The sequence below is a fragment of the Trichechus manatus genome, unplaced genomic scaffold (assembly GCF_000243295.1).
Source record: "Trichechus manatus latirostris isolate Lorelei unplaced genomic scaffold, TriManLat1.0 scaffold00017, whole genome shotgun sequence".
Taxonomy (NCBI): domain Eukaryota; kingdom Metazoa; phylum Chordata; class Mammalia; order Sirenia; family Trichechidae; genus Trichechus; species Trichechus manatus.
Window position 1 is genome coordinate 18,015,337 of NW_004443953.1, and position 17,793 is coordinate 18,033,129.

General features: G+C 40.8%; 1 protein-coding gene across 1 annotated transcript in view; it reads left to right on the forward strand.

Annotated features, from left to right (window-relative positions):
• Positions 1-17,793, forward strand: part of ARMC2 (armadillo repeat containing 2) — a 126,257-nt gene that overhangs the window by 84,946 nt on the left and 23,518 nt on the right. The window contains exon 12 of the mRNA XM_004372448.2: positions 4,974-5,073. Within this exon, the coding sequence (XP_004372505.1) occupies positions 4,974-5,073 (100 nt within the window). The remainder of the gene's footprint in view (positions 1-4,973; positions 5,074-17,793) is intronic.

The following is a 17,793-nucleotide window of genomic DNA, read 5'->3' on the forward strand; positions in this document are numbered from 1 at the left end:
CAACAGTCCAGGGACAAGGACTAGAAGGCAGGAGGGGACAGGAAAGCTGGTAATAGGGAACCCAAGGTTGAGAAGGGACAGTGTTGACATGTTGTGGCATTGTTACCCATTGTCATAAAACAATATGTGTACTAACTGTTCAATGAGAAACTATTTGTTCTGTAAACCTTCATCTAAAGTACAATTAAAAAAAAAACAAACAACAAAACATGGCAAGCATTCTGGTACACTTGGAAACAATCCTGTACTGTTTTTACTCAAAAAGAGGACCACTGCTTAGGAACTCTAATATGACTTGATCTGTGACAGGTTATTTTATTTCAGTGGTTTGATTGAACTTAGGCTCACACATTCAATAATCGTGCTTATACTTCCTTTGCCCCAAAAGTGATGATCATTTGAATCCAGATTGCCTCAAAGCCAGATGTTAATAAACTTCAGAGATGTCTTTAAACTACGCATTTGTATTTCCTCCCTCACAACTCTTTGCTGGTATTTTTACATAATGATCCCTGTCAAGAAGACCTGGGCCTTTCTTAAGCTATAGTGGTGTAGTTGTTAATAGAAATACAGAAGTCCCCCAAGACGCAATTGGTAATTGACCCTGGTATGACAATGTGAGTCCAAATTGGGACTTTGAGCACCATCCTTTTAGGCCTTATTCTGAGCTTTATTCTGGGTACTTAATCACTCCCGTTTTGAAGCATTATAAAACCATGAAGCGTTTATTTCTGTGTGTGTTGGCATGTAGGGGTTCAATTTAATTTTTTTGCCATATGGATAGTCAATTTTCCCAGCATCATTTATTGAATACACTATCTTTTTCTCACTGATTTTAAAAACATAGTTGTTCATGCACTAGGTTCCCATACTTATAGGTCTGTTTCTGGGTAATCTCCTCAGTCTATCCTCAGACCAATACCACACTGTTTTTATTATTACAGATTTATATTAAGTCTTGCTATCATGCAAGATGAATCATTTACCTTTTTTCTCCTTTAAAAAAATCTAAACGAGACTGTCTTGTTCTTTATCTTTCTTATGAATTCATGAATCAGCTAGGGTCCATGATAGAACCTTTGGGATTTTTAATGGAACTACACTGAATGTGTAGATTAATTAGGATGGGGGTCGGGAGAACAGATATCTTTCTGATATTGAGTCTTTCATCCATAAACATTTATGAAGTCTTCTTTTATGTCCTTCAATAAAATTTTATCTTTTTCTCTATGAAGATCTTTCACATCTTTTGCTACATTTATTCCTAGGTTCTTCATGGTTTTTGCTGTGATTATTAATGTGATGTTAAAAAATTATTTTTTAATAGGTTGTTGCTGGTATATATGAGTAGTATTGATGTTTTCTTACTGATCTTTTGCCCAGCAGTCTTGATAAACATTAGGTCCAAGAGATTGTCTATAGATTCTCTTGGATTTTCTATGAAAATTGTCTGCAAATAAGAATAATTTTGTTTTTTTCCAGTTATTTTAACTCTTCCTTCCTGCCCCCATCTTTTTCTTATTGCGTTATTTAGGATGTCCAGTACAAAGTTGTGAGAGTGTTGGGCCTACCGCCTTTCTCCTGACTTTAAAGGAAATATTTTTATGGTTTCACCAGTTGAAAATAATGTATGTCGTATGTCTTTGTAGATACCCCTTAAAAGTTAAGGAAGAATTTTTCTGATTAATGGATGTTAAATTTTCTCAAATGCTTGCCCTGAATTGTTTTGATTATGTAGATTTTCTTTGTTTAATTCCTTAATATAAAGAATTACATTAATAGATTTTCTAATATGAAACCACTATATATTGGTGGGTTTGGTTAATTAATATTTTGTTTGGGATTTTTCATCTATGGTCATGAGTTAGATTGACTTGTGATTTTCCTTTCTCGTATTGTCCTTGCCTGGCCTTAGTGTCAAGTTTATATTTGCCTCATAAAATGAGATAAGAAGCATTCTGTTTCCCTTCACTGGAAGAATTTGTGAAAATTAAAATTATGTGTTTCTTGAAAAGCTTGTAGAACTTGCCTGAAAAGCTGTTTTATCCTGGTGTGTGTGTGTGTGTGTGTGTGTGTGTGCATATTGTTAATGATTGATGCAATTTCTTTAATGGTTATGTATCTAGTCATATTTCCTATTTCTTCTTGGGTCAGTTTCAGAAAGTTATATTTTTCTAGGAATTTGTCCATTGTATCTAATAAATTTTCAAACAATCTAAAATCATTCCAAATATTCTCTTACTATCCTTTTAATCTCTATTGCATTTCTAATTATGTCCCCTTTTATTACTTTTATTTATTTAACAAATATCTATATAGTACTTATTGTTGTGTCGAGTCGATTCCGACTCATAATGACCCTATAGAACAGAGTAGGACTGTCCCATAAGGTTTCCAAGGCTTTAATCTTTATATAAGGAGCCCGGGTAGTGCAACGGTTATCAGCTGCTAACCAAAAGTTCAGGGATTCGAACCCACAACCCACTCTAAGGGAGAAAAGATCTGGCCATCTGCTTCCATAAAGCTTATATCCTAGGAAACCCTACGGGGCAGTTCTACTCTGCCCTAAAGGGTTGCTGTAAGTCAGAATCGACTCTGTGGCACACAACAACCATCTTTACTGGAGCAAATGGCCAGGTCTTTTCTCCCTCAGAGTGGCTTGTGAGTTCAAAATCCTGACCTTTTCGGTTTGCAGTCTGTAACTGTTGCACCACCAGTGCATAAGTGAGCATATAGTGCTTACTGTGTGCCAAATACTAATTCATTTAACACTTATAATAACTTTTTAAAGCTAGGCACTACTATTATCATTTTCGTTATACATATGAGGAAACTGAGGCATAGAGAGGTTCAGTAGTTTTCCCCAGGCCACACAGATACCAAAAACCCATTGCCATCAAGTCGATTCTGACTCATAGCAACCCTATAGGACAGAGTAGACCTGCCCCACAGGGCTTCCAAGGCTGCAGTCTTTACAGAAGCAGACTGCCACATCTTTCTCTCAGCTGCTGAGATAGTAAGTTATAAAGCTGCAATTCAAAGCTAAGTAGTCTGGCTCTAGTATTCATGCTTTTCACCACTGTGTTACACTGCCTCTCATTGTTAACATTGATTTTCATTCCTAATTTTAATCATTTGTGGCTTTTCTCTTTTTTTTCTTGATCAGTCTTGCAAAGGTTTGCCAATTTATTGGCAGATTTATTGATCCACTCTATTGCATATGTTTCCTATTTTATCTTTTCTGCTCTTATCCTTATTAATCCCTTTCTTTCTATTTTATCTGGATATATTTTTCTGCTTCTAATTTTTTTAGTTAGAAGTTTGACTCTTTTCAGCCTTCTTAAGGCTATAAATTTTCCTCTAATTACTACTTTAGCTGCATCCCCAGAATTTTGATTTGTAGTATTTTTGTTATTATTCATATAAGTTTAAGTATTTTTTTCATGTTTCTTTGACCCTTAAGCTATGTGTTTTTAAATTTTCAAGAGTATGTTCTTTTTAAAGAATATATCTTGTTTTATTGATTTCTAATTTAATTGCACTTTGACAAGAGAGTGTGAAATGTAAGATACCAGTTTTTTTTTATTTGTTGAGATTTGTTTATGACCTATGCATGATCAATTTTTTAAAAATATTAATGATCTTTTACCTATTCATCTATCAATTACTGCAAGAGGTTTATGAAAATCTCCCAATTTGTTGTGGATTTGTCAGTATGGCCTTATGGGTTTTTCAGTTGTGATTTGGTTTGGTTTGGCTTTAGATATTTCGAAGCTATTTTGAAGACTTTTTGCCTTACAGTCTATTTTGCCTGTTATTAATATAGTCTATCAGCATTATTTTGGTTAGTATTTGCCAAGTATATATTTTCTTTTCTTTCTTTCTTTCTTTTTTTAATTGTGTTTTAGGTGAAAGTTTACAGCACAGATTAGTTTTTCACTCAAAAATTTTATACACAAATTGTTTTGTGACATTAGTTGCAGTCTCCTCAATGTGCCGGTACTCTCCCCCTTTCCCTTTCCGCCCTGGGTTCTCAGTGTGCATTCATCCAATTTTCCTGTCTCTTTCTGCCTTCTCATCTTTGCTTTTGGGCAGGTGTTGCCCATTTGATCTTGTATACTTGATTGAGCTAAGAAGCATATTCCTCACTTGTGTTATTCTTTGTTTTATAACCCGTTACCATCAAGTTGATTCCAAATCATAGCAACCCTATAGGACAGAGTAGAACTGCCCCATAGGGTTTCCAAGGAGCCACTGGTAGGTTTGAACTGCCGACCTTTTGGTTAGCAGTCAAGTTCTTAATCACGGTGCCACCAGGGCTTCTGTTTGTTTTATAGGCCTATCCAATCTTTGGCTGAAAGGTGGACTTCATGAGTGGCTTCAGTTCTGAGTTAGGGTGTCTGGAGACTATAGTCTTAGGGGATCCTCCAGTCATCGTCAGACCAGTAAGTCTTGTCTTTATTTGTGAATTTGAATTTTGTTCTACATTTTTCTCCTGCTCTGTACAGAACCCTCTATTGTGATCCCTGTCAGAGCAGTCGGTGGTGGTAGCTAGGCACTGTCTAGTTCTTCTGTTGCCTAGTATATTAAAGTGGTTTTACATGTGTTTCTGCTGTAGTCCCGGGGGACTCATTGTTATCCAACCAGATTTTAAGTAGATTTCTTCACTTATGTTTTCTGAATCATGTGGATAGTGTAAATTCACACCCTGTATGTGTATTATAGCTTCAAGATTCTGTTTTTCAAAGAACCTTTATTATTATTATTATTTCTCTCCTTCCTTCCCTCCAGAGTCTAGAGCAGGCAACAAGCTTCCTTGCTGCTTCTCTGGACTGGTATGTTGAGTCTTTCTAGATTCCTTTTCATGAACTGTGGAAACCTTAGAAGGACTGTTTTTAAAGTGTTATTGTGTGTATTTGAATTTTATAGAAAAATGAAGTTTATTTTTATTTTCCCGTTTGGCATTTCTGCAGCAAACTTACTTCTTACCATGATTGCTGTGCAGCCTTGGCCAACTATTCCAGATGTTATGCCTTGTTTCTGAATCTGATAAACAAATACCAGAAGAAGCAGGTCAGTTCTTCATGCATTTAATTCTTCAATATGACTTTGTATTGGTGTATTTGTGTAAGCGCATGTTGAATGACTATGTTTTGAATGTACAGGTTTCTATTGGAAGCTTCTATCAAGTTTAGTGTTTAGAAATGGAATGGGCCCCAGGAGGCAGTGAGCTACCAGTGGGAGTTGGGGGGAAAGAGTAGTTTGAGGTAGAAACTGCCTAAATCAGATGTCATAGGAGGAGTCTTACATTAGGGAGGAGGGTAGATGCCCCCACCCCTGGTTAAAAGGCAAGATTTCTAGGCTCCACCCCAGCTAGGCCTATGAGTCAGATGAGTGAGGTGGGGTCTGGACATATGCATTTTAACAAGAACCACAGCGGCTTCTTAATGCAAACTAAAGGATGAGGGCCCCTAAATAACTTGCTCTGCTCCTAACTGAAAGATTGGCAGTTCGAGTCCACCCGGAGGTTCCTTGGCAATCTGCTTCCATAAAGATTACAGCCAGTTAGGACCATAGTCTCATGGGACAACTCAGTCAATTGGCATAACACAGTTCACAAAAATCATGATCTGCATCCTAGTGAAGTGAGTAGTGTCTGGGGTCTTAAAAGCTTGTGAGTGGCTAAGATAACTACGGGTCTCAACTCACCAGGAGCAAAACAGTGAGAAGGTAACCAAAAGCACAGAGAAGAAACAAGTCTGAAAGAGCAACAACCTCATCTACCCTGAGACCAGAAGAACTAGACGGTGCCTGGCTACCACCACTGACTATTCTGACCAGGGCCACATAGTTGGTCCTGGATAGAGTGGGAAAAAAATATGGAGCAAAACTCAAATTCTTATTTAAAAAAAAAAAAAAAAGACAAACTGGAACAGTGGAGAACAGAGGACCCCCTGAGATTATCACCCTGGATACTCTTTAAACCTAGAACCTTTTAGCAAAATAGCAGAGTGGCACACAAAATAAAGGATATTACCCATAAGATCGGTACCCTACTTAAAAACCATCAATATAAGACCAAAAGATCAACAATTTCTCAAAAGCGAAGATGAGATGATAAGGGGGCAGGGAAACTAGAGTATTGGAAAGGGAACAAACAGAACATGAAGAGAATGTTGATGCACTGTGATAAATGTAACTAATGTCACCGAACAATTTGTGTGGAAATTGTCAAATGGGAACCTAACTTAATGTGTAAACCTAACTCAATAAAATATTATTAAAAAAAAAAAAGATTGCAGCCAAGAAAACTCAGTGGGGAAGTTCTGCTCTATAACACATTGGGTCACTGTGAGTCGGAATTGACTTGACGGCAATGGGTTAACTTGAGTTATAGAAATATACTCTGGAAGTTTTGTAGTCTCTTAACATATGTAGCAGTCACTAAGTGATTAAACAATCAAAAACAGTCAGGATACCAGGATACTTTGTCTTTACTCTGAAAGGTTAGTGTTGCCACTGTTTTAAAATCCAGAGAAATACATGTGGACTCAGCATAGATTTTATTTTTCTGAGACTCATTTTTAAATTAATCATGTTTATGGTTTATTTATGTTAAAGAACATAGAAACAAAAATCTATGAAACAAAAAAAAAGAAAGGAAGGAAAACACTCTGGTAATAATGTCAACTACACACCTTTTTAAATGATCTTATCATGCCCAGTGGGGAGCTCCACAAGATCCGGCTGTGGCCTGTAGCTTCCACAATTTCCCAAGGGTGAAATCCTGCTTTGAACCAGGTATTACCAGGACTGATTGCTGTTGGGAGAAGTAATATTTCCTCCCCCCATCTGCTGTTGTTTCCCATTAAAGAATGTTTCCACAAATGAAAAATATATATATGTAAGAAAATACCAAAGGTAAAAACTTTTTCTGTTGTTTTTTTATTATTCATCGTCATCTCTTCTCAAGGAAAAGTCTGATTTCAGCAAATAAGGATGAGTCTTTCCTATTGTACTTTATCTTTATTCAGTCAGTCGATAATGAGGGTAAGGGAAGGCTTTTGCTTTTATTTTCTACATATCTATATTGTTAGAATTATTTACAAGGAACATGGATTTAATATTATTTTTAGAAATCAATATAACAAAAGCCGATAGTGGGTATCAAGGGGGTGAGATTTCTAATTCTTTCTTGAATTTAAATCAGTGGCTCTTAAACTTATCTTATCACAGAATCACCTGTGGAGCTTAAAAAATACGGATTCCCTGGGCCCCACCAGGGCAATTCTGATTCAGGTCTGGGATGGGATCCAAGAATCTATTTTTAAGAGGCTCCTCAGGTGATTCAAATGAGCAGCCGCGTTTGGGAACCTATAGTATAAATTATTAAGGTGGTTCCTTAAAACAATTTTTCTCCAATATTGACAGCAAAGGATTTTCTACAAAACCTCGAGAGACTTTAGAGTGTTTAATCAAATCAGCCACACAGGGTCAGTCTTTCTCCACAGGCATGTGACTGAAAGCGAATCTTCCTGACACAATAGGAACCAAATTTTCAAGCAGGCCAGGTGTTAGTGAAGATGTCCCCAGGTAAGTGGTGCTAACCACATGACTTTTGCAGTTGAGGGGTACTTTCCAGCTGGAGAAAATGGGATGGTACGTTAGACTCTTCCATGAATTTCTCTGCCAGACTTGTGTTAAAATAAGCAGTCCTACTAACAGACCACAACTACCATGGCCTCTACCAGACTGAGTCCAGTACAACTAGATGGTGCCCAGCTACCACCACTGACTGCTCTGACAGGGATCACAATAGAGGGTCCCAGACAGAGCTGGAGAAAAATGTAGAACAAAATTCTAACTCAAAAAAAAAAACAAACAAACAAACAAACAAAAAAAACCCAGACTTACTGGCCTAATAGAGACTGGAGAAACCCGGAGAGTATGGCCCCTGGATGACTTTTTAGCCCAGTAATGAAGTCACTCCAGAGGTTCACCTTTTAGCCAAAGATTAGACAGACCCATAGGACAAAACGAGACTAAAGGGGCACACCAGCCCAGGGGCAAGGACTAGAAGGCAGGAGGGACAGGAAGGAACCCAAGGTCGAGAAGGGAGAGTACTGACATGTCATGGGGTTGTTAACCAATGCCATAAAACAATATATGTACTAACTGTTTAAAAACAACCTGTTTTCCTCTAGCTCCTTCTTCTACCCTCTTAAGGCCACACAGAACATTTCAAACCTCTCTTCCATATGACAGCCCTTCTATATTTGCAGACAGATATCATGTCCCTCCTGAGCATGATCTTCTTTTGGACAAAATAGCCACATTCTCACGTGGCTCTTAAAAGGTTTGAAGATCCTGGTGCATGCCACAACACAGATGAACCTTAACATCATGCTAAAGGAAATAAGTCAGTCACAAAAGGAGAACTACTGCATGGTCTCACTTATACAAAGAAGCAAATATATAGAAACTAAAGATTAGTTGTGATTACCAGGGGTGGGAGGGAGAGGGAAAGGAGAAGTTTTTGTTGGGGGGACGTTGAGTTCGTGTTAATAGTGGGAGAATAGTTTGGAAAAGGATAGTAATAATCATTTACAACATGAAGAATCTAATCAATATCACTCAATTATACATATAGAAATTGTTCGAAAAAAAGCCAAGCAGTCCTGGAGGCAAACCCAGTTTGATAATGCATTGATGAATTTCAGACACTGGTCAGAGTAGGCCTCTCAGGAGGGGCACGCAAAGGGCCTTCTCCTGCGGAACCCTCAAATCTGCCTGCTGCGAGGGAAGCATGTTAAACCTCACTCAGTCATCCAGATAAGCCACAAGTTGCTGACCCGATTGTTAGTGAAACAAAATTTTTTGTTAAAATAAACACCAAATATTCCTGAAGGTGTCCTGTTTTAAGAAAGTTCAGTATACCCACACCTAAACTTTGTATGTTTGCAACAGATAAATTTGAGAGTGATTAGTGATAAATTGGAGTCCCTGGGTTTTGCAAAGGTAAACGAGCTCCACTGCTAACCGAGCAGTTGGTGGTTAGAGTCCACCCAGAGGCATCTTGGAAGAAAGTCCTGATGATCTACTTCTGAAAAAACAGCCATTGAAAACCCTCTGGAGCACAGTTCTACTCTGACACACATGGAGTCGCTATGAGTTGGAATCAACTTGATGGTAACTGGTAGTGGTAAATTATTTTTGAAGCTAATGATATCCTTTCACTAGCCACCTTCCCTAGTTAATTTCAAGTAAAACATGGTTCAGCTTACAAAATTTCTCTTTGCACACAGCCCTTAAGTGAAATGAGCCTCTGTGTGTGTATTTATGGTTGTGGTACACAGCCGGGGGTTTCTGGTTCATCAACAATCTCAGAGAAAAGGAAGCCACTCCTCCCAGCTCTTGTAAGGGAGTTACACAGGAAGAACAAGGGAAACTTCTTTGGCTGGTTAGGTTAATCTGTCCAAGATTCATGGTATAACTAATAACTCCAGTTCCCATACACATGAAAACACAGCATTTCAGTCTGTTTGATACAATTTGAAAGCAAAACTTTTGCATTAGGTAAAGTATCTATTAAAAACGCTGACCCAAATTCACTTAAGTGACAAATCTCATTTAAGAATATGCACATATTGTATGCTTTATGATGTAAACTGCAGTTGGTACAAACCAAAGGTGCAAACAGATGGGCTTAATAACGACGGGATGAGCAAGGTTGCTATCAGCCTTTGGAAAGCAGAGCCTGTCTGAGGAGGTGCCTCTGACGTCAGTGTTGCTACATTTAGCATCTCAGCAAAATAAGTTGGGGTTTGTTTTTTTGGAAGAAGATGAAGGGATTTTCCCCATTTCTTCTGTAAATATCTGCTGGGCAAGAGATCTGGTAAAATGCCTCAAACAAGATTTTTCCAAGATGGGCAATATTTTGCAAAGGTCAAAGTCCATAAAGAATAACCTTTAGCTACATTCCCACCATCTGTGTCCATTCAGTCACTGTCTGTTTAACCTTCTCCACTTTCAGATATGATTAATTTTTTGATTTGCAAAGCTGGACTTCCAGATATAAGACCATCGTCAGAGCCTCCGCATACCCTGGCTGGGAATGGCTAGACACGTCCTTGCTTGTTCTGTGTTTAAAGTCATGCCCCTCTCATTCCATTTAGACTTCTTTTAGGATAAGCAGTTGCCTTCAGTCATGCACACACAGTGAACACTGGTTTGGAATGCATACATGCTGTGGTGTTGAAAATGAGACATGGGCTGGCTGGAGCGGGTGACCTGAAAGCAAAAACATCCACCATATTTCTAGCTGTTAATCTCTAATGCCGCTACAACCGTTCAGCAATCCAGAGATAACTTGACCTCTCTTTCCCCTCCATCCTCTTTGGAGCTGGCGAGGATTGGTTAGGAAGGCACCTCCTCCCCTTCCCCTGGCGCCTTTATATGGGCAACTTGGCTCCCAGCTTGCCCCTGCCTCCTCTCTGGCAGGAGTATTCCCTGTGGCTCCCTTCCCAGCCCCTTGCAGGCATGTTCCCAGGGGTGCTGCGAGCATTTGGCTGAGCTCACTCTGTTTCCAGCCTTGGCCTTGGTCTGCACCCCTGACTGGGCGGGCGGCACAATAAACCCTTAGCTTGTTCATTCTTTCCAGCTCCTGCTGCTTTGCACTGGTGGAACTGCCTCTTCCCCTGCTCAGCACAAACCCAAAGGCCTGATTTATGTCTCCTGGCCTGAAGAAGAGCAGAGCACGGTGCAATTCTAGTGTTGCCCTGGGGCTTTTGAGTGATTGCCACGTTCAGAGGTATACAGTGGGTGCTCAGTAAATGCTTGCTGATGGCATAGATAGATGGATGGAGGAATTAAGTATAATCTCTTCTGGTTTTTAAATGATTTTCTACTTAGCTTCTTGGTTTTGAGTCTCTAACATCTCAGATTCTTCCATTTTATACAGTTAAGCACTTACGCAAACTATTGATCCACTTTCGGTACCGTAGGGTTAATTAAATTTCTTGCAGTAGCGCGCAGTCTGTTTTCCAAACTAGTAAAATTTATCTGTTCTTCAAGCCACCTGTAAATTCAGTTAATGTTTGGGTTTGTTTGTTTGTGGGTGGGAAGTTGGGTAAACATTGCTAATCTCATATCCTGACTCAGCTCTCGATCCATATTGCACCAGAAGTTTCTAACCAAATCTAAACAGGGTGTCTTGATTAATTTTATGTTTCAGAGAGGGTTTGAAGCACACTTACAACCCCTTTGTTTTCCACCCATTCTTGAAAACCTTTCTAAAATGTTTTCCTTTACTCAGTAGAGGTAGTCCTCTCCTAAGTAAGAGGAATCTGCTGGATATAGTTTATTCTGTGACAATTTGATCTCGTTCCTGCCCGTTGGTCAACCTTATGCACATCAGTTGTTTTGAGGTCCCGTAGAAAGGGTGTGGGAGACAGGAACGAATGTGTTCCCTTTGGCTGGCAGTGGACGGGGAGTAACGTGAGGTAATGCAGAAGTGGTCGCATGGGGCCAGATGGTGCATTAGATGCTGACTTTAACATTTATTTAATAGGCAGTGGTAGTCATTAGATGTTTTTGAGCAAGGGAATAATGATGTAAGAGTTGTGCTTCACGAAGTAGTGTTAATGTTGATCACAGAGGGAGGAGCCTCTAAGTCCAGAGTCCCTGGGAGTGCAGTTAACCACACATTACACATTACACATATACCACACGCACACACATACCACACACACTACACACATACATACCACACTGGAAGGTTGGAGGTGCGAGTACACCCAGTGGTGCCTCGGAAGAAAGGCCTGGTGATCTACTTCTGAAAAATCAGCCATTGAAAACCCTGTGGAGCACAGTTGTACCCTGACACACATGGGTTCTCTGTGGGTCTGAATTGACTTGATGGCAACTTGATTTTGATTATTTTGAAGAATAGTCTACAGACAGGTTACCTAGGGTAGGCATGGCAAGCGAGACTTTGAGGGAGATTTTGAGATGACAGTGTCAAGGGGACTTGGTAACTGATTGGTGAGGGCAATCAGATAGAGAGGGACCGAAGATGCTGCTAGGGCTGAGTCTGGGTAATTGGGAAGACGAGGGTCATTGGTAACATGGGATTAGAACTGGGAGTTGGGCTGGAGGTGGAGGTTTGGAAATCATCCGTACACAGGTGATTGTTCAAATTCCGGCCCCTCCCTTCACCAGTGTTTGACTCAGGGTTAATCTCTTGAAGCCTCAGTTTGCATGTCTCTGTTGTTGTTGTTAGGTGCCATTGAGTCGGTTCCAGCTCATAGCGACCTTATGTACAACAGAACAAATCACTGCCCGGTCCTGTGCCATCCTCACAGTCATTGTTATGCTTGAGCCCATTGTTGCAGCCACAGTGTCAGTCCATCCCGTTGAAGGTCTTCCTTTTTTTCACTGACCCTCTACTTTACCAAGCATGATGTCGTTCTCCAGGGACTGGTCCCTCCTGATAATATGTCCAAAGTATGTGAGATGAAGTCTCACCATTCTTGCTTCTAAGGAGCATTCTGGCTGTACTTCTTCCAAGACAGATTTGTTTGTTGTTCTGGCAGTCCATGGTATAGTCAGTATTCTTCACCAACACCATAATTCAAAGGCATCAATTTTTCTTTGGTCTTCCTTATTCATTGTCCAGCTTTTGCATGCATATGTGGCGATTGAAAACACCATGGCTTGGGTCAGGTGCACCTTAGTCCTTAAAGTGGCATATTTGCTTTTTAACACCTTAAAGAAGTCTTTTGCAGCAGGTTTGCCCAATGCAATGCGTCGTTACCATCTCTCTGAGTAGGGTAAAATTCAAGGCTTTGAACCAGTCCGTTCTAGTTTGAACCGCTGCTGAGAATTTGCATTTCTAACAAGTTCCCAGGAAGTTCTACATAAGAACCACCTGGGGATCTTGTTAAACTGTAGATTCTGATTCAGAATATCTGGGGTGGAAATGCAAATTCCCAGCAGGGTACTTGTTAGAAATGCAAATTCTCAACAGGGGTTCAAACTGGAACAAATCAGTTTGGAGCCCTGGTAAAATCTCCTTCACTGGCTTTAGGCCAGTATCTCTCACATGGAAAGTAACATTGAATTGCTGCTGTTGTTGTTGGAACTCAGTAAAGACCATTCTGTTTAGCAGTGTCCTGCTTCTTGTTTTATTTCAGTAAAAGCAGTGACCATTCGGATTGAGTACGTCCTTGCTCATCAGGAACAAGACATATGCTAAACTAAAGAGAATATCCCACAAACTGTTGAACTGGAATCCATGGCCGAGGTCAGGCTTCTTGCAGTTGATGTACCTGTTTGTCTAAGCTCTGGTTGGCCATAGCTGTTGCTAGGCTGATTCTGTTTTAAGCGAAAGTAGGAAGTCAATATGAACTGGTTATACTAGACTGCCTTCTTAAAAAAAAAGATTATCTGATTCATCTTCATTTTGCTGTTTCAAAACTACATAGTTGTGGTATGAATATGCAGCTTTGTTTTAAATTTAATAAAAATGTTATAAAAGTTGCATGTTGGTTTATAGATGGTTCCCACACATTGTCTAAGAATAAAGAAGAGAATTTGTACCTCAAAGGAGAATTGCATATTGATGAAATAGTTTCATCTACAAATCGATGGTTTTGGCCTTTATCTGATTTTTACAAATCTATATAGGATGCTTAGTTAAGTAGAATTTTGTAGCCTTGAGATGGACTGGGCTGTGAAACAATAAATAACCTCTCCATAATTCTGCCTCATGCAGTTCTCTGCTCAGTGGGGGAGAATTGTGGTGTGTGTGATTGGGTACAGAGGCCACCCTGGTGAGCTAAGGGGCCCTGCAAAGCCCCCACACTCAGCCTCCTCTTTCAAGATTCCAGATGAGTCAAGACAGGCACTGGCACAGGAATAAGGAAACGCTACCTCCACCGACCTCCTGTGAGATGCTTTCTATTTTGGCCCATTCCATGCTCCCTAGATCTGCAGAGAATACCGTATATTCAAGAACGGTGAAGCGCGGGGGGCGGGGGGAAGAAGATGCTTTAGCCAACCCTGAGAAAGAGGACAAAAACAGTGAGCATAGCAGCTGTTGGAAGTTTGGTACTGCAATCTGCCATCCCCATTTGTTGATGGCACACGCCATCCTTCAGTTGGCGTCCCCGCTGCCAGGAACCGCCCCCTCCTTTTTCTGTCTGGAGGCAGGGGAAGGTATTGTGGCAGCTTTAACTCTTCCTGCCCCAAAGCCTAGGATTTCTTCCCCACTTCAGCCTTAACAATCTATGCAGCACAAAGATATTACAATCAAAGAATGTTAGAAGTAGAAGGGGCCTGAGAGAATTTTTTTTTTTTTGCTTTATATGTATATATTTTTTATTTTATTGTACTTTAAGTGAAAGTTTACAATTTAAGTTAGTCTCTCATACAAAAATTTATACATGTATTGTTATGTGACCCTAATTGCTTTCCCTATACTGTGACAGCACACTGCTCCTTTCCACCCCTAATTTCCCGTGTCCATTCAACCAGCTCCTGACCCTCTCTGCCTTCTCACCTCACCTCCGGACAGGAGCTGCCCATTTATTCTCGTGTATCTACTTGAGTTAAGAAGCACACTCTTCATGATTATCATTTTATGTCAAATAGTCCAGTCTAATCTTTGTCTGAAGAGTTGGCCTCGGGAATGGTTTTAGTGCTGGGTTGACAGAGAGTCCGGGGGCCATGCTTTCTGGGGTTCCTCCAGTCTCAGTCAGACCATTAAGTCTGGTCTTTTTACTAGAATTTGAGTTCTGCACCTCACTTTTATCCTGCTCCATCAGGGACTCTCTGTTGTGTTCCCTGCTGAGAGAATTTTTAGAAAAAGAAAAGCAGCACCTGGTCTTCCCCACTTCGACTACCTAGGTCATTTGAGTTTTGAGGAACGATGATCTGTAAGAAAACCTGCTTTTACCTACCGCCAGGTAATTGGTCTACATACTACTGGCAAGTCAACAATGATACGTGCGGGTGGTACAGGGCCAGAGAAGCCTACTGAGTTAGACTAAAGAGAAAACCCGTGTGGGAGACCTGGGTTCGATTTCCAGCCAGTATACCTCATGCACAGCCACCACCTGTCTGCCAGTGTTGGTTTGTGTGTTATGATGCTGAACCGGTTTCAGAGGAGCTTCCAGATAAGAAGAAAAATCAACCAATGAAAACCCTATAGATGACAGTTGTACATACTGTCCTCATGAGTCGGGGGTCGACTCAACGGCAGCTAACAGATATAAAATGCTTGGAACAGTGTCTGGCAAATTGTAAGCACCATGCGTTAGTTGCTGCTGCTGCTACTACTATTACTATTAATTATTAAAATTTTCAGCTGTCAAACTCCATGTAGATTCTCTTTAATGCGAAATGATATATTGAAGCTTATGTGAAAAGCTCGTAGTGCTCAACTTAGAAAATAAAAAATAGTATCTTCCTTAGAGGACCTTGTTGATGTTAGTTGCTGTTGAGTTGATGCTGACTTACGGTGACCCCAACACAGCAGTTCTACTCTCACCTTTCAGAAGCAGATCGCCAGGCCTGTCTTCCAAGGTGTGTCTGGGTGGGTTTAAACCACCAATCTTTCGGCTAGTAGTCGAGCGCTTAACTGTTTGCGCCACACAGGGACTCCTTGAAGGACCTTAATTCTTTTTTTTTTTTTTTATTGTACTTTAGATGAAGGTTTACAGAACAAACCAGCTTCGCATTAAACAGTACATGTATTTGTTTTATGACATTGGTTAACAACCCCACGACATGTCAGCACTCTCCCTTCTTGACCTTGGGTTCCCTTTACCAGCTTTCCTGTCCCCTCCTCCCTTCTAGTCCTTGCCCCTGGGCTGGTGCCCCCTTTAGCCTCGTTTTGTTTTATGGGCCTGCCTAATCTTTGGCTGAAGGGTGAACCTTGGGAGTGACTTCCTTACTGAGCTAAAAGGGTGTCCGGGGGCCAGACTCTCGGTGTTTCTCAACTCTCTGTCAGGCCAGTAAGTCTGATCTTTTTTTGTGAGTTAGAATTTTGCTCTACATTTTTCTCCAGCTCTGTCCGGGACCCTGTATTATGATCCCTGTCAGAGCAGTGAGTGGTGGTAGCCAGGCACCATCTAGTTGTACTGGACTCAGCCTGGTGAGGCCGTGATAGTTGTGGTCCATTAGTCCTTTGGACTAATCTTTCCCTTCTGTCTTTAATTTTCTGCATTCTCCCTTGCTCCCAATGGGGTGAGACCAGTGGAGTATCTTAGATGGCCACTCACAGGCTTTTAAGACCCCAGATGCTACTCTTCAAAGCAGAATGTAGAACATTTTCTTTATAAACTGTGTTATGCCAGTTGAGCTAGATGTTCCCTGAGACCATGACCCCCACAGCCTTCAGCCCAGTAATTTGGTCCCTCAGGGAGTTTGGATGTGTCTATGGAGCTTCCATGGAGGACCTTAATTCTTGGAAATATTCTCTGTCATGGTTGGAAAGCCTTCTTCTTTGTCATTGGGTCTGGCCAGGGTGTAGGAGGGGCTACTAACTTGCTACTTTCCTTCCAGAGCCCCCAGAGGGCCTTTACCACCAGGGATTACTTGAAGTAGCCATTGGTGTTATGTGAAGTGCAATTCAAATATTATAATAAAATTGTGTGTGCTTGTGTTATATTTAAAACCTACAGCTTCTTAAGAAAAGTCTGTTGATCAAAGACAAGGTGACCCCAGGTCTCAGAAAGGGGATTGTCCTGGGTTTTGTTTCTTAAGACCTTTCCTTTACCCCCGCCATCTTCCCCTCCACATATCCTCATCTCATGCAGTTTGAAGGTGGAACTCAAATTCATTCTTGGTATCTTTGCTGAGCCCTGTATCATTCATGGTACATCCTCTTATCTAAACTTGTAAGACCGTTGGGTCTGTATCACACAGTTTAATGCTGTTCACTAACATTTTATTGACAATATACAAATAGAGTTCAGTAAAAAGCCTGGATCATGAGGCAGTATGATTTATGCACCACCTATTTTGTCTCATTTAATATAATACAGTATCTCCCCCATCTTACAGAAGAGGAAATTGAGGCACAGAGAGGCTAAGTAAAGTCACATGTATGAACCCAGATAGTCTGACTCTAGTGCTGGAATCCCTAACCCCATTCAGTGTACAGCTTCTTGCTAAAAATGTATAGTCTTTGCTGTCTTCCCACATATGTTAGCCTTGTCTTCTCAAGTAGATTATAAACTCTTACAAGCATGGACCATATCTCATACTTGTTTATGGTGTGTACCCCCCTAGTTCCTAGGGTGGAGCCAGGAGCAGGCTCTCCCGATGGGACAGCTGCTATAATTGCTTGAATGCTGTGAGTTCAGATTTTTCTGAATGTGGACTCTCTCCTGGACCAGCTTCAGTTCTTGCCATAGTGTTATGCTCTGTCCTTTCTTAATGTTGGCAGCCGATTCCCTGCTGTACAAGCAGCAGCCTCACTTCTTCCCCCCCATTGCCAGGGAACATTTTTTCCACCCAGGAGCAAACAGGAACAAGTTGGTATTAGCAGAGTGTCGTTGTTGTGTGCCATGGAGTTGATTCTGACTCATAGCAACCCTATATGATGGAGTAGGACTGCCTCATAGGGTTTCCTAGGCTGTAATCTTAAGGGAAGCAGATTGTCAGGTCTTTTCTTCTGCAAAACCACTGGTGGGTTCGAACTGCCGACCTTTGGGATAGCAACCGAATGCTTAACCATTGCACCACCGGGGCTCCTTATCGACAGTGTAGCCCCAGGCAAATCCAAAA